The sequence below is a fragment of the Pristiophorus japonicus genome, chromosome 25, assembly GCF_044704955.1.
Source record: "Pristiophorus japonicus isolate sPriJap1 chromosome 25, sPriJap1.hap1, whole genome shotgun sequence".
Classification (NCBI taxonomy): domain Eukaryota; kingdom Metazoa; phylum Chordata; class Chondrichthyes; family Pristiophoridae; genus Pristiophorus; species Pristiophorus japonicus.
This window is the reverse complement of record NC_092001.1, coordinates 29,005,857-29,028,426: the sequence shown is the minus strand read 5'-3', so window position 1 is coordinate 29,028,426 and position 22,570 is coordinate 29,005,857. Positions and strand designations below refer to the sequence as shown.

The window sequence follows — 22,570 nt, the reverse complement described above, 5'->3', positions numbered from 1 at the left end:
TAGCATGTGTCCCACAGCATCTCTTCTACCTTCAATATGTGAATAGAGCCTCATGCCTGCTAACCTGGTTAAATTTATATCCACTCAGCAAATCTATATAAGAAAATCCTGTCAGCCAATGAGACAATGTTAAGGTGCCAGTGTGCTGCTGGCTTAATTGGCATTTTGCGTGTAATGGACTCCGTATTTTGGTCTCCGTATTTAAGGAAGGATATACTTGCATGGGAGGCAGTTCAGAGAAGGTTCACGAGCTTGATTCCGGAGATGAGGGGATTTACTTATGAAGGTAGCTTGAATAAGTTGGGCCTAAACACATTGGAGTTCAGAAGAATGAGAGATGATTTTATCGAAATATAAGAAAATGAGGGGATTCAACAAGGTGGATGCAGAGAGGATATTTCCACTTACACGGGAAACTTAAACTAGGGGACATAGTCTTAGAATAAGCGGCCACCCAATTAAAACTGAGACGAGGAATTTATTCTCTGAGGGTTGTAAATCTGTGGAATTCTCTGCCCAGGAGAGCTGTGGAGGCTGGGTCTTCGAATATATTTAAGGCGGAAATAGACAGATCTTTGAGCGATAAGTGAGTAAAGGGTATTGGGGAGCGGGCAGGGAAGTGGAACTGAGTCCATGATCAGATCAGCCATGATCTTATTGAATGGCGGAGCAGGCCTGAGGGTTCAAATGACCTACTCCGGCTCCTATTTATAATGTTCTAACTCAACATTTCTCCCAGTGTAACCTTGTCTGTAATGAAATATGTGTCATTTAATTAGCCTCAGGACCTTGCTCATGTCTGTTGCAGATTCCAGAGTTGATTCCAGAGATGAGGGGATTGACTTATGGTTGAGTAGGTTGGACTAAACATATTGGTGTGCAGAAGAATGAGGTGATCTTATTGTGGCCCTGAAGGTAAGTGTCCAGGCTGAAATTCTGATCCCACTGTAAGATCCTCCCCACAGAATGTCCTTTCTCAGCTCCAGCCAGGTGATGCTCAACACTCAGGTGAGAAAGACAAAAATCCACAGCAATGTGTTGAAAGCAACACTAATTTATGTGTCTATATCCCAAATATTAAACTCCCGTCGATTTCAGGAATTATTACCATCAGTGTTACAGGAGTTATAAACGCCAACTGTCAGAATGAACACGATTCAGTCTGGGATGTGAATAACAGCAGAATCCAAACCCTGCAGTCACTTGTGAACTTGCTGATGTCTCAGCAGGTTGCCTGACAGAGTGAATCCCTTGCCACACTCAGAGCAGGTGAATGGCCTCTCCCCAGTGTAAACTCATTGGTGTGTCTGCAGGTAGGATGATGTAGTGAATCCCTTTCCACACTCGGAGCAGGTGAACGGCCTCTCCCCAGTGTGAACTCGCTGATGTCTCAGAAGATGGGATGATGTAGTGAACCGCTTCCCACAGTGGGAGCAGGTGAACGTCCACTCCCCAGTGTGAACTCGCTGATGTCTCAGAAGATGGGATGATGTAGTGAATCCCTTCCCACATTCAGAGCAGGTGAACGGTCTCTCCCCAGTGTGAACTCGCTGGTGTGTCAGCAGGTTGGATGATGTAGTGAATCCCTTCCCACATTCAGAGCAGCTGAACGGCTTCTCCCCAGTGTGAACTCGCTGGTGTCTCAGAAGATGGGGTGATGTAGTGAATCCCTTCCCACAGTCGGAGCAGCTGAACGGCCTCTCCCCATTGTGAACTCGCTGGTGTCTCAGCAGGTCGGATGATGTAGTGAATCCCTTCCGACAGTCGGAGCATGTGAATGGTCTCTCCCCAGTGTGACTGCGCTTGTGTCTCTCCAGGTTGGATAACTGAGTGAATCCCTTCCCACAGTTGGAGCAGGTGGACGATCTCTCCCCATTATGAATTCGCCGATGTATTTCCAGCTGGGACAGGTAGTTGAAACATTTCGCACAATCCCCACATTTACACGGTTTCTCCCCAGTGTGACTGCACTTGTGTCTCTCCAGTTTGGATGATCGGCTGAAGCCTTGTCCACACACAGAGCACGTGTACCATTTCCCCCCACTGCGAACGGTGCCTTCTGCTTCCATGGTCAAAAGCTGATGATATTCCAGTCCCGATGTAGCGAGTGACTGTCAGATCTTGAGGTGATGTTTGGTTTGAGCTTCCAGTCGACAAATCCTCCCCTTTTAACACCCTGTAAAGTGAATTTCAAACAGGAAAAGTGAGTGTGAGAGAGAACCCACAAAAACACAAAGGCAGATTGTGAAATTGAGCTTAATGAATCTGTTCATTTGTGGGGCCCACACTAGAAAAAAGTGACCATGAAAGCTGCCGGATTGTCGTAATAACACATCTGGGTCACTGCTGTCCTTCAGGGAATGGAACCCACCTCCCTCGACAGGCCCACATGGGAAATTGTTGTTCCCACTGGGCCCAGAAGTACTGGGGGTGAAACCCAGCAGCTTCTTCCCCACTCTCCATCCAGCTCAAACTGATGTAACAAACAGACCCACACAGGAGGCCAGGGAATAACTTCCACATCCAGCGCCCACCTGATACAGAGCGGCTGGGAATTGGTGTGGGGGAGGTGCTGGCCCCGTGGGTTGCTGCTGCTGGGCCCGGTGGCTCTGACTCAGGGCCTGAGAGCCGCACTCGGTGTTGCCCGAGGAATGAGAGCCACACTCGGTGTTGCCCGGGGACTGAGAGCCGCACTCGGTGTTGCCCGGGGACTGAGAGCCGCACTCGGTGTTGCCCGGGGACTGAGAGCCGCACTCGGTGTTGCCCAGGGACTGAGAGCCACACTCAGTGTTGCCCGGGAACTGAGAGCCGCACTCGGTGTTGCCCGGGAACTGAGAGCCGCACGCGGTGTTGCCCGGGGACTGAGAGCCGCACGCGGTGTTGCCCGGGGACTGAGAGCCATGCTCGGTTAAAAAGGAGGCAGACAAAAACCAGGAAACTATAGACCAGTTAGCCTAACATCTGTGGTTGGGAAAATGTTGAAGAGTTCATTCTTAAAGAAGCATTAGCATGACATTTGGAAAAACATAATTCGGTCAGGCAGAGTCAGCATGTATTTATGACGGGGAAGTTAAGTTTGACAAATTTGCTGGAATTGTTTGAGCATGTAACGAACATAGAAACATAGAAAAATAGGTGCAGGAGAAGGCCATTCAGCCCTTCCAGCCTGCACCGCCATTCAATATCATGGCTGATCATTCCTTCAGTATCCCTTTCCTGCTTTCTCTCCATACCTCTTCATCCCCTTAATCGTAAGAGCCATATCTAACTCCCTCTTGAATATATCCAGTGAACTGGCCTCAACAACTCTCTGCGGCAGGGAATTCCACAGGTTAACAACTCTCTTGAGTGAAGAAGTTTCACCTCATCTCAGTCCTAAATGGCCTACCCCTTATCCTAAATGCAATGATTATTTTCATTTTTGGTGTTATTCAAAACAGGTGGACTTGGAACTTGGAACTTGAAATACACAGCAAATCAAAACTTTAAAAAATTGGAAGAAAATATGCAATAGTAGCCAACTAAATCAGTTCTCTATTAGGCAATGGCATACGTCATCAAACTCCTTCTCTGCTTGTACCATGTTGAAAAAACTTCTGAAATGAAATATTTTTGTCCTCAAATATCAGTCTATTTTTAAATAGTATGCGAAAGTTATAATTTTATCTCATCTCAGAATCACTAATCCATCATTCAGACCAGGCCTGGACATTTGGAAGAAATGCATTCTTTCTATTTTTGTCTTGTACAATACCAAACATTCAGAAATTCATTTTTCACATTTGGTCGGTCAATTTCTCCTGAATACTGTCAGAGGTGCTTTCGATGAATTATGTTCCACTTCACATCATGGGCCAGGGTGGATAAAGTGGGTGTGGTGTATTTGGACTTCCAGAAGGTATTTGACAAGGTGCCACATAAAAGGTTACTGCACAAGATAAAAGTTCATGGGGCTGAGGGTTATATATTAGCATGGATAGAGAATTGGCTAACTAACAGACAACAGAGTGTCTGGGTAAATGGTTCATTCTCGGGTTGGCAATCAGTAATGAGTGGGGTGCCGCAGGCATCAGTGCTGGGACCCCAACTATTTACAATCTATATTAACGACTTGGAAGAAGGGACCGAGGGGCCACTGTACAGCAAAATTCTAAAAGGACAAAGGGTGTTAAAAAAAACAAGCCTGAAGGCTTTGTGTCTTAATGCAAGGAATATCCGTAATAAGGTGGATGAATCAACTGTGCAAATAGATGTTAACAGATATGATGTGATTGGGATTACAGAGACGTGGCTCCAGGATGATCAGGGCTGGGAACTCAACATCCGGGGATATTCAACATTCAGGAAGGATAGAATAAAGGAAAAGGAGGTGGGGTAGCATTGCTGGTTAAAGAGGAGATTAATGCAATAGCTAGGAAGGACATAAGCTTGGATGATGTGGAATCTATATGGGTAGAGCTGCAGAGCACCAAAAGGCAAAAAACGTTAGTGGGTGTTGTGTACAGACCTCCAAACAGTCGTAATGATGTTGGGGAGGGCATCAAACAGGAAATTAGGGGTGCATGCAATAAAGGTGCAGCAGTTATAATGGGTGACTTTAATATGCATATAGATTGGGCTAGCCAAACTGGAAGCAATACGGTGGAGGAGGATTTCCTGGAGTGCATAAGGGATGGCTTTCTAGACCAATATGTCGAGGAACCAACTAGGGGGGAGGCCATCTCATACTGGGTGTCGTGTAATGAGAGAAGATTAATTAGCAATCTCATTGTGCGAGGCCCCTTGGGGAAGAGTACACCATAATATGGTGGAATTCTGCATTAGGATGGAGAATGAAACCGTTAATTCAGAGACCAAGGTCCAGAACTTAAAGAAGGGTAGCTTTGAAGGTATGAGGCATGAATTGACTAGGATAGATTGGTGAATGATAATTAAGGGATTGACTGTGCATGGGCAATGGCAGACATTTAGAGACAGCAGGGATGAACTACAACAATTGTACATTCCTGTCTGGCGTAAAAATAAAAAAAGGGAAGGTGGCTCAACCGTGGCTATCTTGGGAAATCAGGGATAGTATTAAAGCCAAGGAAGTGGCATTCAAATTGGCCAGAAATAGCAGTGAACCTGGGGACTGGGAGAAATTTAGAACTCAGCAGAGGAGGACAAAGGTTTTGATTAGGGCAGGGAAAATGGAGTACGAGAAGAAGCTTGCAGGGAACATGAAGACGGACTGCAAAAGTTTCCATAGATATGTAAAGAGAAAAAGGTTAGTAAAGACAAACATAGGTCCCCTGCAGTCAGAATCAGGGGAAGTCATAACGGGGAACAAAGAAATGGCAGACCAATTGAATAAGTACTTTGATTCGGTATTCATGAAGGAGGAAACAAACAACCTTCCGGATATAAAAGGGGTCAGAGGGTCTAGTAAGAAGGAGGAACTGAGGGAAAGCCTTATTAGTCGGGAAATTGCGTTTGAGAAATTGATGGGATTGAAGGCCGATAAATTTCCAGGGCCTGATGGACTGCATCCCAGAGTACTCTGGATCAGTTCCTATTGAGTGGAGGGTAGCCAATGTAACCCCACTTTTTAAAAAAGGAGGGTGAGAGAAAACAGGGAATTATAGACTGGTCAGCCTGACCTTAGCAGTGGGTAAAATGATGGAATCAATTTTTAAGGATGTCATAGTGTGGATATATGAACGAGATATATGGAATTAAAAACAGTGAAGTGAACTGGATATATGAAAATGTATAAGCCATGGAAAAGTAACGAAGAGAATGTCAGATTGCAAATAATACAACATCAGCACAATTAACAGGTTTTCTCAAGGTTTTAAGTTACTAATCCTGCCAATATAAATTGTAACACGAAATAGATATATGGATAAATGGAAATACAACATCAGCACAATTAGCAGAATTGCAAGGTTTCAGTTAGTAGTCACGCCAGTAAAATTATAACATTTAGGGGCAATGCCCGAGCTTTCGTAAAAACAGCCCATATAGATATTGGCTAATGAGTGGACAAAGGAAAGGAAGAATCAAAAGGGATAAGCTGAAGTAGAATGTCAATCTAATTGTATCTTGTTGTCTATTTTCATAAATGTATAACTGTCGTCGCTTTACGATGTAACTTCGCTTATCCGTAGCAAGTGTGTATGCTCTATCGAAAGAGTATACCTTCTGTCTGATAAGTCTCGCCGGCCGGTGAATAAAGACTGCTTTGTTGAAAGCACAATCGGTATTCGACTCAGTAATTTCACTAAACCAGATTGAGAGAAAAGAACTCTTTTAATCAACATTAGCAGTGCATTTGGAAAGAGGTGACATGATAGGTCCAAGTCAGTTTGTGAAAGGGAAATCATGCTTGACAAATCTTCTGGAATTTTTTGAGGATGTTTCCAGTAGAGTGGATAAGGGTGAACCAGTTGATGTGGTATATTTGGACTTTCAGAAGGCTTTCGACAAGGTCCCACACAAGAGATTAATGTACAAAGTTAAAGCACATGGGATTGGGGTTAGTGTGCTGACATGGATTGAGAACTGGTTGTCAGACAGGAAGCAAAGAGTAGGAGTAAATGGTAACTTTTCAGAATGGCAGGCAGTGACTAGTGGGGTACCGCAAGGTTCTGTGCTGGGGCCCCAGCTTTTTACATTGCACATTAATGATTTAGACGAGGGGATTAAATGTAGTGTCTCCCAATTTGCGGATGACACTAAGTTGGTTGGCAGTGTGAGCTGCGAGGAGGATGCTATGAGGCTGCAGAGTGATTGGATAGGTTTGGTGAGTGGGCAAATGCATGGCAGATGAAGGATAATGTGGATAAATGTGAGGTTATCCACTTTGGTGGTAAAAACAGAGAGACAGACTATTATCTGAATGGTGACAGATTAGGAAAAGGGGAAGTGCAACGAGACCTGGGTGTCATGATACATCAGTCATTGAAGGTTGGCATGCAGGTACAGCAGGCGGTTAAGAAAGCAAATGGCATGTTGGCCTTCATATGGAGGGGATTTGAGTACAGGGGCAGGGAGGTGTTGCCACAGTTGTACAGGGCCTTGATGAGGCCACACCTGGAATATTGTGTACAGTTTTGGTCTCCTAACTTGAGGAAGGACATTCTTGCTATAGAGGGAGTGCAGCGAAGGTTTACCAGACTGATTCCCGGGATGGCGGGACTGACCTATCAAGAAAGACTGGATCAACTGGGCTTGTATTCACTGGAGTTCAGAAGAATGAGAGGGGACCTCATAGAAATGTTTAAAATTCTGATGGGTTTAGACAGGTTAGATGCAGGAAGAATGTTCCCAATGTTGGGGAAGTCCAGAACCAGGGGTCACAGTCTAAGGATAAGGGGTAAGCTATTTAGGACCGAGATGAGGAGAAACTTCTTCACCCAGATAGTGGTGAACCTGTGGAATTCTCTACCACAGAAAGTTGTTGAGGCCAGTTCACTAAGTATATTGAAAAAGGAGTTAAATGAAGTCCTTACTACTCGGGGAATCAAGGGGTATGGCGAGAAAGCTGGAAGCGGGTACTGAAGTTTCATGTTCAGCCATGAACTCATTGAATGGCGGTGCAGGTTAGAAGGGCCGAATGGCCTACTCCTGCACCTATTTTTGATGTTTCTATGTAACGTAGCCAAGTCTGCTGATGATACAAAGATGGGAGGAAAAGCAATCTGTGAGGAGGATACAAAAAATCTGCAAAAGGACACAGATAGGCTAAGTGAGTGGGCAATAATTTGGCAGATGGAGTATAATATTGGAAAGTGTGAAGTGATGCACTATGGCAGAAAAAAAATCAAAGAGCAAGTTATTATTTGAATGGAGAAAGATTGCAAAGTGCTGCAGTACAACGGGACCTGGGGGTACTTGTGCATGAAACACAAAAGGTTAGTATGCAGGTACAGCACGTGATCAGGAAGGCCAATGGTATCTTGGCATTTATTGCAAAGGGGCTGGAGTATAAGAGCAGGGAGGTCTTGCTACAGTTACACAGGGTATTGGTGAGGCCACACCTGGAATACTGCGTGCAGTTTTGGTTTCCATATTTATGAAAGGATATACTTGCTTTGGAGGAAGTTGAGAGAGGGTTCACTAGGTTGATTCCAGAGATGAGGGGGTTGACTTATGAGAAAATGTTGAGGAGGTTGGGCAGCTACTCATTGAATTCAGAAGAATGAATGAAAGGTGATTTATCGAAACGTATATGATTATGAGGGGGCTTGACAAGGTAGTCGCAGAGAGGATGTTTTCACTGATAGGGGAGACTAGAACTAGGGAGCATAAACTTAGAATAAGGGCCCCCCCCATTTAAAACTGAGAGGAGGAGGAATTGCTTCTCTCAGAGGGTTGTAAACTTGTGGAACTCGCTGCCTCAGAGAGCTGTGTAAGCTGGGACATTGAATATATTTAAGACAGAGATAGACAGTGTCTTAACCGATAAGGGAATAAGGGGTTATGAGGAACGGGCAAGGAAGTGAAGCTGAGTCCATGATTGGATCAGCCATGATCGTATTAAATGGTGGAGCAGGCTCGAGGGGCCGTATGGCCTACTCGTGCTCCTATTTCTTATGTTCTTATTTTCTTATTTAGTGGGTGCCTGGTATGGGAGTGTGGAATTGACTCTATCTGTCCAGCTCTGGTATGTGGATGAGGGTTTTACTCTGTATGTTAGTTTCTGATACGAGAGGTGGATTTTATCCAGTACCTGTCAATTTCTGGTAATTGCCTGTGGGTTTCATTCTGTATCAAAAAGAGTCACATTACAACATAATTCTAAAAGGACAAAGAGTGTTAAAAAAACAAGCCTGAAGGCTCTGAGTCTCAAAGCGAGAAGCATTTGTAATAAGGTGGACGAATTAACTGCACAGATAGCTGTTAACGGATATGATGTAATTGGGATTACAGAGACATGGCTCCAGAGTAACCAAAGCTGGGAACACAACATCCAGGGGTATTCAATATTCAGGAAGAATAGCCAGAAAGGCAAAGGAGGTGGGGTAGCGTTAATGGTTAAAGAGAAGGTTAATGCAATAGTAAGGAAGGACATTGGCTGGGATGATGTGGAACCTATATGGGTAGAGCTGCGAAACATCAAAGGGCAGAAAACGTTAGTTGGGGTTGTGTACAGACCACCAAACGGTAGTAGGGAGGTTGGGGATTGCATCAAACAGGAAATTAAGGACGCGTGCAATAAGGGTACAGCAGTTATAATGGGTGACTTTAACCTACATATTGATTGGCTAACCAAACTTGTCGCAATACTGTGGTGGAAAATTTCCGAGAGTGTATAAGGGATGGTTTTCTAGACCAATATGTCGAGGAACCTACAGGAGAGCAAGCCATCCTAGACTGGGTTTTGTGTAACGAGAGAGGATTAATTAGCAATTTAGTCGTGCATGGCTCCTTGGGGAAGAGTGGCCATAATATGGTAGAATTCTTCATTAAGATGGAGAGCAACCCAGTTAACTCAGAGACTAGGGTCCGGAACTTAAAGGAAACTTCGATGGTATGAGACGTGATTTGGCTGGGATAAACTGGCGAATGATACTTAAAGGGTTGACGGTGAATAGGCAATGGCAGACATTTAAAGATCACATGGATGAATTACAACCATTGTACATCCCTGTCTGTCGTAAAAATAAAACAGGAAAGGTGGCTCAACCGTGGCTCACAAGGGAAATTAGGGACAGTGTTAAATCCAAAGAAGAGGCATAAAAATTGTCCTGAAAAAGCAGCAAAGCTGAGGACTGGGAGAAATTTAGAATTCAGCAGAGGAGGACCAAGGGTGTAATTAGGAGGAGGAAACTAGAATATGAGAGTAAGCTTGCAGAGAACATAAAAACTGACTGCAAAAGCTTCTATAGATATGTGAAGAGAAAAAGATTAGTGAAGTCTAATATTGGCCCCTTGCAGTCAGAATCAGGCGAATTCATAATGGGGAACAAGGAAATGGCAGACCAACTGAACAAATACTTTGGTTTTGTCTTCAGTAAGGAAGACACGAATAACCTCCAAAAAATACTAGGGGACTGAGGGTCTAGCAGGAAGGAGGAACTGAGGGAAATCCTTATTAGTCAGGAAATGCTTGTAGGGAAACTGAAGGCCGATAAATCCCCAGGGTCTGATAGTCTGCATCCCAGAGTAGTAAAAGAAGTGGCCCTAGAAATAGTAGATGTATTGGTGGTCATTTTTCAAAATTCCATGGACTCTGGATCAGTACCTATGGATTGGAGAGTAGCTAATGTAACCCCACTTTTTAAAAAAGGAGGGAGAGAGAAAACAGGGAATTATCGACCGGTTCGCCTGACATCGGTGGTGGGGAAAATGCTGGAATCAATTATTAAAGATGTAATAGCAGAGCATTTGGAAAGCAGTGACAGGATCGGTCCAAGTCAGCATGGATTTATGAAAGGGAAATCATGCTTGACAAATCTTCTAGAGGTTTTTAAGGATGTAACTAGTAGAGTGGATAAGGGAGAACCAGTGGATGTGCTTTATTTGGAATTGCAAAAGGCTTTTGACAAGGTCCCACACCAGAGATTAGTGTGCAAAATTAAAGCACATGGTATTGGGGATAATGTACTGATGTGGAGGCAGAACTGGTTGGCAGACAGGAAGCAAAGAGTGGGAATAAACGGATCCTTTTCAGAATGGCAGGCAGTGACTAGTGGGGTGCCACAAGGTTCAGTGCTGGGATCCCAGCTATTTACAATATATATTAATGATTTAGACAATGGAATTGAAAGTAATATCTCCAAGTTTGCAGATGACACTAAAGCTGAGTGGCAGTGTGAGCTGTGAGGAGGATGCGAAGAGGCTGCAGGTTGACTTGGACAGGATAGGTAAATTGGCAATTGCATGGCAGATGCAATATAATGTGGATAAATGAGAGGTTGTCCACTTTGGTGGCAAAAACAGGAAGGCAGATTATTACCTAAATGGTGACATATTAGTAAAAGGGGAGGTTCAAAGAGACCTGGGCGTCATGGTACATCAGTCACTGAAGGTAGGCATGCAGGTCCAGCAGGCAGTAAAGAAAGCAACTGGCATGCTAGCCTTCATAGCGAGGGTATTTGAGTGTAGGAGCAGGGAGGTGTTACTGCAGATGTACAGGGCCTTGGTGAGACCACACCTTGAGTATTGTGTACAGTTTTGGTCTCTTAATCTGAGCAAAGACGTGCTTGCTATTGAGGGACTGCAGCGAAGGTTCACCAGACTAATTTCCGGGATGGCAGGACTGACATTTGAAGAAAAACTGGATCGACTCGGCTTGCACTCACTGGAATTTAGAAGAATGAGAGGGGATCTCATAGAAACATATAAAATTATGACAGGGACTGGACAGGTTAGATGCAGGAAGAATGTTCCCGATGTTGGGGAAGTCCAGAACCAGGGGCCACAGTCTAATGATAAGGGGCAAGCCATACCGGACTGAAATGAGGAGAAACTTTTTCACCCAGAGAGTGGTAAACCTGTGCAATTCTCTACCACAGAAAGTTGTGGAGTCCAGATCGTTGGATATATTCAAGAGGGAGTTAGATGTGGCCCTTACGGCTAAGGGGATTAAGGGATAGGGAGAGAAAGCGGGAGTGGGGTATTGAAGTTGCATGATCAACCATGATTATATTGAATGGAGGTGCAGGCTCGAAGGGCCAAATGGCCTGCTCCTGCACCAATTTTCTATGTTTCTTTCCATTCTTGGTGTGTGATGTGTATTTTGCGCTGTATCTTTCCATCTCTTATGTGAATGTGAGCTCTACTCCAGATCCGTCATTCTCCAGTATATTAGTATTGTTTTACTGTGTACCACCAATTCCTGATAGAGTATTCGTTTTGCTTTTTAACTGTCAATTTGTGTTATGGAGGTGAGTGTTTATGCTGACTCTGTCGGTCTCTGGTAAATGAGTCTGAGTTTCACTCTGCATCTATCTGTCTCTGCTATGAGTGTGGGCCTGTCTCTGTATCACTTCATTTCTGTTATGGGTGTCTGGGTTTTATTCTGTACCTGTCACGTTCTGACATGTGATTGTGGGCCTCACTCTATACCTGCCAGTTTCTGCTTAATAGTGAGTGGACTTTCCTTTGTACATGTCAGTTTCTGGAATGAAAGAGAGGTCTTTACCCTGTACCTGTCAATTACTGATTTGAGAGTCTGGGCATTTCACTGTATGTCAATTTATGTTATGGGAATATGGATTGTAATATGTCATCCTCTGATATATGAGTGTGGGTTTTATACTGTATCTCTCAGCCTCTGATATGTGAGTGTGGGTTTTATACTGTATCTCTCAGTCTCTGATATGTGAGTGTGGGTTTTATACTGTATCTCTCAGTCTCTGATATGCAAGTGTGTATATTTTTCTGTAACTGTCAGGTTTTGGCGTGTGTTGAGGTTTAATCTGTGCTTCTCAGTTTCTGCTATGTTAGATTGTACCTATTTGTTCCTGCTACTTGATTGTGTGTTTTAGACTGTACCAGTCAGTTCCTGCTATGTGAGTGTGGAATTTAATCTGTATTTGCCAGTCTCTGGTACGTGAACATGAGAATCAATTTTACTTTTAACCTGTATTTCTCTGATATGTGAGTGAACATTTTGACTTCTACCTGTCATTTTTTCTGATGTAGGTGTGGGTTTTACTCTGCCCCTATCAGTTTCTGCGATTCAAGTAACAATTTTACTTTCTGCCTTTCAGTTTTCCAATATGTGCTCATGGGATTTACACTTTATCTGTCACTCTCTGGTATGTAAGTGGGGATTTTATTCTGTTACTGTCACTTTCATATATGTGAGTGTGTCTGGAATACTATATCTGTCAGTCTGTGGTACAGGAATGTGGGGTTTATTCTGCACCTGTCATCATCTGCTATGTTCGGGGGTTTAAATACTGAATCCGTCAGATTCTGAAACATGAATATGGCTTTTGCTCGGCACCCATCAGCTTCTGATATGCGAGTGTGGTTTATACGTTCTATTGGACATTTTTTCTGATAGATGATTGTCTTTTATTCTCTACCTGCCAGTTTCTGGCAAGTGAGTGTGGGTGTTTAATGTACCGTCAGTGTGATCTGTTTCAATGGTGAAACAGCATGTGATTATACTGCTCCATGAGCCTGAAAGGTTCACAATGTAACTCTGCCACTTCGGATCATTGTGGGACTGACAGCTTCTGCTGCTTGTGACAAAAGGATTGAGGCCAGTTATGTGTCTCTGCGCTCTGTGAGTGATAATCTACTTACTGTGTGTGAGAAGGAGCTGCCTGCACTGTTCCTTGTGTTCCGGGTGGAGGAAAGCTCACATTTGTACTGGCTGAAGAATTTTGCTCTGAGAATAATAATACGAGAACATTATTAGTTCTAAGAGATGGATGCGGGGGAGAATATGAGGGAGCGACAATGTATCTCTCGACCACCAGCAACATGGTTCTGGAGAACTCAGCTCACCGAAACAATATAACCGGTCTTTAAAATATCTTCTCCCACACTCCTCTCCTGGTGCCTGCAATAGATGCACTTTGTTAAACTCCCCACATCCTCACTGTCAGGCTTTGTTTCCACTGCTCATTGCCCAAGAACAACTGACACGGTGAGATTGGAACTGAATCAGGAACATTCACTACTGATTTGGGGAAAGAAAGCAGCAATGATTTGAAAGAGCGAGTGGTTTACTTTCTCTGTTACCTTACTCTGTCCACATACAGCCCGAGAATGGCCTCCCCCTTCCCCCACTCACACCACGTCCTGGAACTAGTTCCTGATCCACTCTGCCGCTTACACACAGCCCCCGAGGGAACTAAACCAGGAACGTTCACGACTGGTTTGGAGAGAGAAAGCAGCAGATTGTAAATAGCAGATTCTGCCCATTCTGTCTCCCTTACCCTGGACACACACTGTCCACACACAGCCCGAGAAGGCCTCTCCATTCCCCCTCTCACACCACGCACTGACACTGGTTCCTGATCCACTCTTCCCCTTACACACAGCCCCCGAGGGAAATAAACCAGGAATGTTCACGACTGGTTTGGAGAGAGAAAGCAGCAGATTGTAAATAGCAGATTCTGCCCATTCTGTCTCCCTTACCCTGGACACACGCTGGCCACACACAGCCCGAGAATGGCCTCTCCCTTCCCCCACTCACAGACATTGATTCTTGGTCTACTCTGCTTCTTACACATAGCCCCTGACTCTCCCTGAACTCAATGCTGATCTCTGAGCCCATCTGCGGACACACTCCCAAAGCACTGCGCTGCTGTAAGGAGGCTGCAGCTCGCTGCCTTACCCCGGGGCCGTGGTGTCTCCATTCCTGGCTGTTTTAAACTATCTTCTTCCACTTACTGAGTGAATGGCGATCACAGGCAGGGCTGGGGGAGGGGAGGGTGCATGTGCTCTTCTGCTCACTGGGAATCGACACAGGAGGTGGGGCTGAACCGCACATGCACAGCTCTGTGCAATAATTCAATCTGTAAAAATCGAAGTGCACTTTTCCCAATTTACTTTTATCAGAATAAGGAACTGGGCCTGGGGGGAAAGGACAGAGAATGATTAAAGCTGCAAGCCATGTCCCTTGGAGATGATCAATTTGGGATCATTCCGTGCAGGGTGTTTCTCTCCGTGAGCCCGTCTTCCCAAAGCAATCCTGCAGAAACATCAGAGGGACGAGGGAGTGGGAGTGTTTGCTGGGACCGTGCAGGAGTTAATATCTGACAGAAACAGTCCGAGATCAGTTTAATAAGAGTAAAACACTCGGTCACTGAGAGTAATACCGAAGTGGATAATCAAGGGGCTATAGTGAGGGAAGAACTTTATACAATAACTATTCATAATGAAGTAGTACTCAGTAAAATAATGGGACTAAAGGCAGACAAGTCACCTTGCCCTGATGGTTTACATCGTAGGGTCTTAAGAGAAGTGGCTGCAGAGATAGTGGACACATTACTGGTCATCTACCAAAATTCCCTGGATTCTGGGGCAGTCCCAACAGATTGGAAAACTGCAAATGTAACGCCTCTCTCTAAAAATGGAGGCAGACAAAAAGCAGGAAACTATAGACTAGTTAGCCTAACATCTGTTATTGGGAAAATGCTGGAGTCCATTATTAAGGAAGCAGTAGCGGGACATTTGGAAAAGCATGATTCAATCAAGCAGAGTCAGTATGGCTTTATGTAAGGGAAATCATGTTTGACAAATTTGCTGGAGTTCTTTGAGGATGTAATGAGTAGGATGGATAAGGCGGAACCAGTGGATGTGGTGTATTTGGATTTCCAGAAGGCATTTGATAAGGTGCCACATAAGAGATTACTGCACAAGATAAAAGCTCACTGGGTTGGGGGCAGTATATTCGCATAGATAGAGGATTGGTTAACTAACAGAAAACAGAGAGTCGGGATAAATGGGTCTTTTTCCGGTTGGCAAATGGTGACTAGTGGGGTGCCGCAGGGATCGGTGCTAGGTCCTCAACTATTTACAATCTATATTAATGACTTGGAAGAAGGGACCGAGTGTAATGTAGCCAAGTTTGCTGATGATACAAAGATGGGTGGGAAAGCAAATTGAGGACACAAAAAAGCTGCAAAGGGATTATAGACAGGGTAAATGAGTGGGCAACAATTTGTCAGATTGAGTATAATATGTGAAAATGTGAGGTTATCCACGTTGGCAGAAATAATAGAAAAGCAAATTATAATTTAAATGGAGAAAAATTGCAAAGTGCTACAGGACAGAGAGACCTGAGGGTGTTTGTGCATAAAACACAAAAAGTTCGTATGCAGGTTCAGGAAGTAGTCAGGAAGGCAAAGGGAATGTTGGCCTTTATTGTCAGGGGGATAGAACAAAAAGCAGAGAAGTCCTGCTGCAAGTGTACAGGGTATTGGTGAGACCACACCTGGAATACTGTGTATTTAAGGAAGGATATACTTACATTGGAGGCTGTTCAGAGGTTGATTCCGGCGATGAGGGGGTTCTCTGATGAGGACAGGTTGAGAAGATTGGGACGATACTTTGGAGTTCAGAACAAAGTGAGAAATCCGAGGTGTGAGAATAAAATAACTCAGCTGTTACTTTACCAAGATGGCCGCGCATGCGCTTTGCTGCTGGCTGAACCAAGATGGCGGAGGACTGACCCTGCCTTTCTGTACAAAGATGGCCGCCGTTACCCGGGGCCTGTGACCGGGAGAAAGCCTCGAGGCTGCAGCCGCCGATATTCCGGTTGTTATTCCGGGATTCCGGCGGGCACAAGTTGATTATGAAGCCTCCCCGGCTACCCGCTGGTCCATTACTCCATTCCGCCCCGTCGACATAAGCTGTTTTGCGGAGCACATTTCACCACAGCCGCTCCGCCATTATACACAGCGCGCATGCTCCAAATACAGCCAGGTCTCGCGCCTGCGCACTGGGCCCCTGTTGTCTGGGCTCGGCTCATTTTCCTTCGCGGGGAATGCTGGGTAATTACAAAGCCACTTCAGTGAATGGGACAGGACACTGGGTCCCCATTGGGCACTGAACCATGTTCATTCTGGCACTTCGACTTTGTTTCTGCTGCTCTGAATAACCCTGTACCTGAGCTGGAGATTAATGTTCTGTCTCAATATTGAATAAATCAGCTTGTTTCAAACACCGTGTGTCGAATATTTCATTTCTCCATAACCATCATCATCATAGGCAGTCCCTGGAAGCGAGGATGACTTATTTCCACGCCAAAAAAGAATGAGTTCACATGTGTTTTAATGAAGGACCTAATATTGCAGATCCCGAGCTACATCTTGAAGGGTGGAAGATGCCTGCGCTTGGATTTTTTTAACATGTGGTGGCCGTTGCACACCAGCCACCACACTGGCTTGACAGAGCTCGGTCTTGGTCCAGTGGCAAGGATTACCCCAGACGACTGGAGACCAGCTGTGCTGCACGGATTGAGCGCCCACATATAGCAGTCTGGGCTGGCCCATGCTGCCCCTAGGCCCTTGCCCCTTCTGGGCCCCAGATTCATGCCTCTCCTGGGCCCCGGTCACGTCCTTCTATAATCTCTTGCTGCTCCTTCGCCCCTCCTGCTGTGCCTGCCCACACTGCAATTAGTGACGTGACTTTGCAGCCGTCACCATCCTCCAATGGAACACCACCGCCGCACACTGCTCCCTCTGATGGCCCCGACCTGCTGATGGTCATGCAGGCCGGGACCATGCCATTGCACGGGAGACTAATTCATGTTCCCTTCCCTTCCATTTTGGGCCTTTTCTTAATCTAGATTATTTCACTTCTCACGCAGTTCATCTTTTGCCACATCAAATCCCAAGCTTGTTTCGTTTGAGTATACGGCTTGTGGATGTCATACACTGAACTGGCGTGTCTCACTTTACACTCATTTGACGTTCCTTGAAAGAACTATCTTGCTTAAGACTGGAACTCTCTTATTTTCTATATTGTTTAACGATTTTTGAATGCAGTTAATACATCTCCACACATAATGCATGTGATCGCCTTTGAAATGTTCTGGTCTTTGTAATTGTCTTTGCTAATTTTGATGGGTTAGTTGATTATAATTACTTGTTACTAACATACGTTGCAGAAATTATTTGCATCAAAATAATTGTTTAAACACTTACTTTATCGGGTCTTTAGCTTCCCCACTGATCTCTGCTTCCTCTTGTGGGGGGAATCGAGAACTAGGTGGCATAGTCTGAGCATAAGGGGTCGCCCATTTAAAACGGAAATGAGGATGAATTTCTTCTCTCAGAGAGACGTGAATCTTTGAAATTCTCTACCCCAGAGAGCAACGGACGCTGGGTCATTGAATATATTTAAGTTGCAGATAGACTGATTTTTGAAAGATAGGGAATTCACGCGTTATGTGGAGAGGGCAGGGAAGTGGAAATGAGGTCAAGATCAGATCAGCCATGATATTATTGAATGGCAGAGCGGGCTCAAGGGGCGAGATGGCCGATTCTGCTCCTATTTTTTATGTTCTTAGCATTGATTAGGGGCTGGGTTTAGATGTAGGTTTAGTGGTTAGTGGGTGTGGTTTGTGGTTATGTGTTAGGATTGGGATTAGTGATTGGGATAGTCAATATGATATTCGGCTTAGGATATAGTGATTAACGTAGAATGCACTATTGTCAATATAAGTGTCACTGAACTTGCCATTTTCCATTTCATGTTTTTAACCTCTCACAGACGAGTCACAAAACAGCCTCACAATGTGTTAATTCAAGGAACCTTCGTTTCTGTGCAAGCCTCATTTCCTGCCTTCTTTTACATCTCTACATTTCTCACAGAAAAATCAATTAGTGACATTAGATTTGGGGATTTTGGGACAATAACTGAAGGATACATTTGCTGTGCTGGTTACATTTAATCATCAGCCTGCTTGAAAAGGGCTTCTGACAATAATCTGTCACCAGGCCTCACCAGTCACCGTCTGATTCCACCATCATATCTTCATTCATTACTCACCTTTCCCCCTAACTAGAGCTACTTTCAGCGACATGGCCATTCCCCATACTGAGGCTCTGTAAATACCGAGCAGAGCATGAACAACGGCACAGACTGGTTAGTCAGAATGGTCCATTTCTGTCCCATATATCTGATGTAATTCTATAGTCCCAGTGTAAGTGGTCCAAGGATTTGGTGCATCAGTGTTATTGGTGCCTGGATTTGTTGTCACGGTATTAGTAATCCCTCAATTTGGTGTCACGATATAATTCATCATGTATTTGATGTCTCCTTGTAACTGGTCCCTGTATTTGTTGCCTCAGTGTAAGGGGTCCCTGGATTTGATGACTCAATGTAAGTTGTCCCTGGATTTGGAGGCACAATGTATGTGGTCCCTGGATTTGGTGTCAACAATACCTCATCACTGGGACTGAGGGCAAACCCGCCGCCCAGCCACGCATTCATCACAGAATGATCCCACTCAAATCTCTTCCCAATTAACACTTCCCACATTAATTCACCAGAAACAGTCCAGTGCCTGCAAGGAACTGCAACCCCACGTCTAACTTCAGTGAAACACACAATACAAAACATTTTAAAGGAAAAATAATCCCCATCATAGTTCAACAAAAGCAAATAAAGGGCTGTAAATCCCACTCACACATACACATTCTTCACCCCTACTCTCCACTTCCCCCTCACCAACTACTCTTTCAACCCAACTCCCCAACCCCTCACCCCAAATCCTCTATCACCGCATTTCTCTCAAACCCTCACCCATCTCCTATTTTAACCTACAATTTAATTTTTAACATCACTTACACAAGTCATCCACACGGGAGGTAAATCTCTGGACCTTCTGTGTGATGATGAGGTGATCACTGGGCAATAAAGTGCAGAGACTAATGGGAGGCTGCTTATTACCCTCGGTGAGATTTACTCCCCTTTCGCACAGTATACTGCGGACAAGTGGTCACCTTGGTAACGGAATGGTCATTGTGACATCAATTTCGAAACAGGAGCACACAAGATAATGGGTCATCAATAAATGGTAAAGGGATTAAACACTCTGCAATTACATCATAAATAATAGGAAATAAATGCTGAAAAATAACTGGCGAAGATAATAGCTTATCTCTGTGGAATTCACTGTCAAACATTAAGAATGATGTGTTTTGTTTACACACACGCACACACACAGGCATATATAGCAAAGACTTTGTGTGTGCACTTTTCAGTTGTTGTGCTTAACCAGACGTAAATTTACTTCGGCCTTCAGGACCTTGCGGGAGTCCATCGGCGGTGCTTGCTGTGTGAGGATATAAGGAGACCGCGCGCGTTTGCTCCTCCCAAACCTGGGGGAATGGAGCAGATATTTAAAGGGACCCGGACTCACTTTTTACTGCCTATTTATACTTAAAGGAACAGTGCAGTTTATCTCGGACTGTCGGGGGACTTCACGAACCGAGCTCCCATTAACAGTCGCTCCCTTCTGTACTGTGCAGTGATTGAAAAGCTGTCGATTTCAGTGACTTGCGCCTTTCTAAAATGTCACACTCTTTTTGATGATCCATTGGACTTGAATTTGGAAAGACTTCAGAATTGTGCAGTGTGACGAAGGTTTCATTTAAAGCTGGAGTAAAATGTTTTTCAAAATATTATTTCAAACCCTCCCCCCATCCCCCAAATTTTAGAACAATCTGCAATACTGACTGGGAAGTTCCTTGATCTGTGCTGTTAGTTGATCTCAGCCAAGGCAGCAGTTCATGGGTTATAATTGTCCTCACTACCACTGGGCTAAATATGATTAAAAATTAGTCAGTGCCCATGCTCTTGATGCCGTTCCAATGACCTCAACTGGGAAATGACCTCAACTGGGAAGTGTGTGGTTGTAATTTGAGGGCAGGACTGGACTCGACTCTGATGCCTACCTCAGTGGAAATGTCCATCCTGTACTTAAAGTAACAACGCTTGTAACCTCAATTTGCAGGGTATCAGAAGGTGAGGGTCTACAGTTGGGAAACTGAAACCAAACACCACGTCAAGTTTTGAGAGATTCACCGGATTGATAAGGATCACGTTATCATCAGTCTTTGGAAAAACACCAATCACAGCGGTGAGAAACAGGACACATGTTCTGTGTGTGGATGCACCTTCAGCCAATCGTCTAGCCTGTGAGACTCGTGTGGCCAGCTGACTCAACAATGTAAATGTGGGGACAGTGGGAATGGATGCAGATGGACGTTGGGTGGAAAGACATCAGGAAGAGACCGTTTACCAGCTGAATGTGGAAAGTGATTCAGTCTCTCATCTCACCAACTGACATTCGAGGACTTAGATAACAGACTTTCTCCTGTGAATATAGAGCTGGGTTACTGGGCCGTGATATTTTTACTTGTTCATCTTGTTGACTGTAAACCTTTGCCAATTACTTGATGTGATGGGTTTACTTGTACATTTTTCTTTAAATACATTTACTGAATGGATTCAAATTTTAATCGAAACCCGATTTGCACGATTCTCTATTCACACATCGAAAGTGAGAGAGATGCTGCCAGGAACGCGCTAAGTCCTGTAGCTGAAAGGGATTAACAGACAATGTTTTGTGTTTAGTGATCCCAGGCGTGATAGATATCCCTACTCTGGACACCAAGGCAAAGAGAGGCACTCTGGAAGGTATAAGGAACTGGGACTTCTCCCTGAGAGTAACCAAAGGCATGAGAGGTGAAACAATCTAGAGATAGAAAGGAGAAAAGGACCAAAATATAACAGGACATCAATTAGTCTCCTCTTATCATGGATATTTCAAATATCGACACATTGTATGATTTGAAATATCAAAATATTAAACTCCATCCCAGTTTTCGGGGTTTGTAATATCAGCAGAATCAAATCCCAACTGACAGAACGAACACGATTCAGTCAGGATGCGATTAACAGCAGTAATAACAGTGGAACATAACCCGGGCAGCCACTTGTGAACACGCAATTCAGATGACTGAGTGAATCCCTCCACACACTTCCCCAGTGTGAATTCACTGGAGTTTCATCAGGTTGGATGACTGAGTGAACCCCTGCCCACACACAGAGCAGGTGAACAGCCTCCCTTCGGTGTGACTGTGACAATGAATTTCTAGATCAGACGGGGAACTGCATCCCTTTTCACAATCTCCACATTCCCACGGTTTCTCCATGATGCAGGTGTCCTTGTGTCTCTCCAGGTTGGATGATCAGTTGAAGTTTTGTCCACACACAGAACACGTGTAGTTTCTCCCCGCTGTGAATGGTGCAATATTTTTTCAGCTGTATAATTGATTGAAGCTCTTTCCACAGTCAGTGCACTGGAACACTCTCACTCAGCTGTGTGTGTGCTTTTCCAGTCACACTGATGTCTGAAATATTTTCCCACAGATATGCTGTGGAAAAATATTTCCGAGACTGTATAATATATAAAGAGAGGTTTATTAAATCGGAGACAAAGCTTTGGGAGAAGTGTTAGAGACTCCTCTCTCTGAACCAGCTTCTCAATTTGGTATCTCCAGTGAGGTTCTTTTATCTTACAAATTAGGTCACTTTACATCACATGCTTTAGCACTAGTCCTTCAGTCTAATCATCGCATTACAAGGTTTACAAAGCTTTTCATACAATTACTATCCAAGGCTGAGCTCTTGATATAATCCATCCTCGCATTGTGACAGGGCATTATAAACAAGTGCAGGCTTTTTGGCACCGGTATAGACAAACAGACCCCCACTTATCTCTCCAGTAGTTCATTATTTCACTTTCCTATCTCCATAACTCAAGGCCAGCATACCTTGAAGTCTAACTGTGTTTTTTCTTATATAAAGCATCAGTATTGTCCCTTACAAAATTCATTAAAGCGGAATATAAAAAGAAATGTTTGGTCCCGTATATGTTCAAAAATCCGCTCCAACAATATTCCCCCTTTTGGTCCTGGAGGATGTTCACGAAATCGAGATGACCACAATGATAGTAGCATGGTGCCATATATTCTTCCTTTGGGGTATGTTACTTCCCTGATGTTCCGTATGTCCACCTTGCCTGTAGGTCTAGGCTAATCTTCAAAGATAGTGGTCGGTGTCATCGTGGTCTGTTTCTTCATCCTTGGTGTCTTCAGGTATT

At 44.3% G+C, this 22,570-nt stretch overlaps 1 protein-coding gene across 1 annotated transcript; it reads right to left on the bottom strand.

Moving 5' to 3' along the window:
* Positions 1-1,115: 1,115 nt before the first annotated feature.
* On the bottom strand, positions 1,116-16,216 carry LOC139238086 (zinc finger protein 519-like). The gene is made up of 3 exons (XM_070867444.1): positions 15,923-16,216; positions 13,246-13,330; positions 1,116-2,176 (listed from the first exon to the last, which is right to left on the bottom strand). Exon 3 carries the CDS (start codon positions 2,067-2,069, stop codon positions 1,296-1,298), a length of 774 nt encoding a protein of 257 aa, XP_070723545.1. The 5' UTR covers positions 2,070-2,176; positions 13,246-13,330; positions 15,923-16,216; the 3' UTR covers positions 1,116-1,295.
* Between the last annotated feature and the right edge of the window lie 6,354 nt (positions 16,217-22,570).

Excerpts from the sequence above, each read along its gene's own strand:
- LOC139238086 (XM_070867444.1), bottom strand. The coding sequence starts at position 2,069 with ATGGAAGCAGAAGGCACCGTTCGCAGTGGGGGGAAATGGTACACGTGC.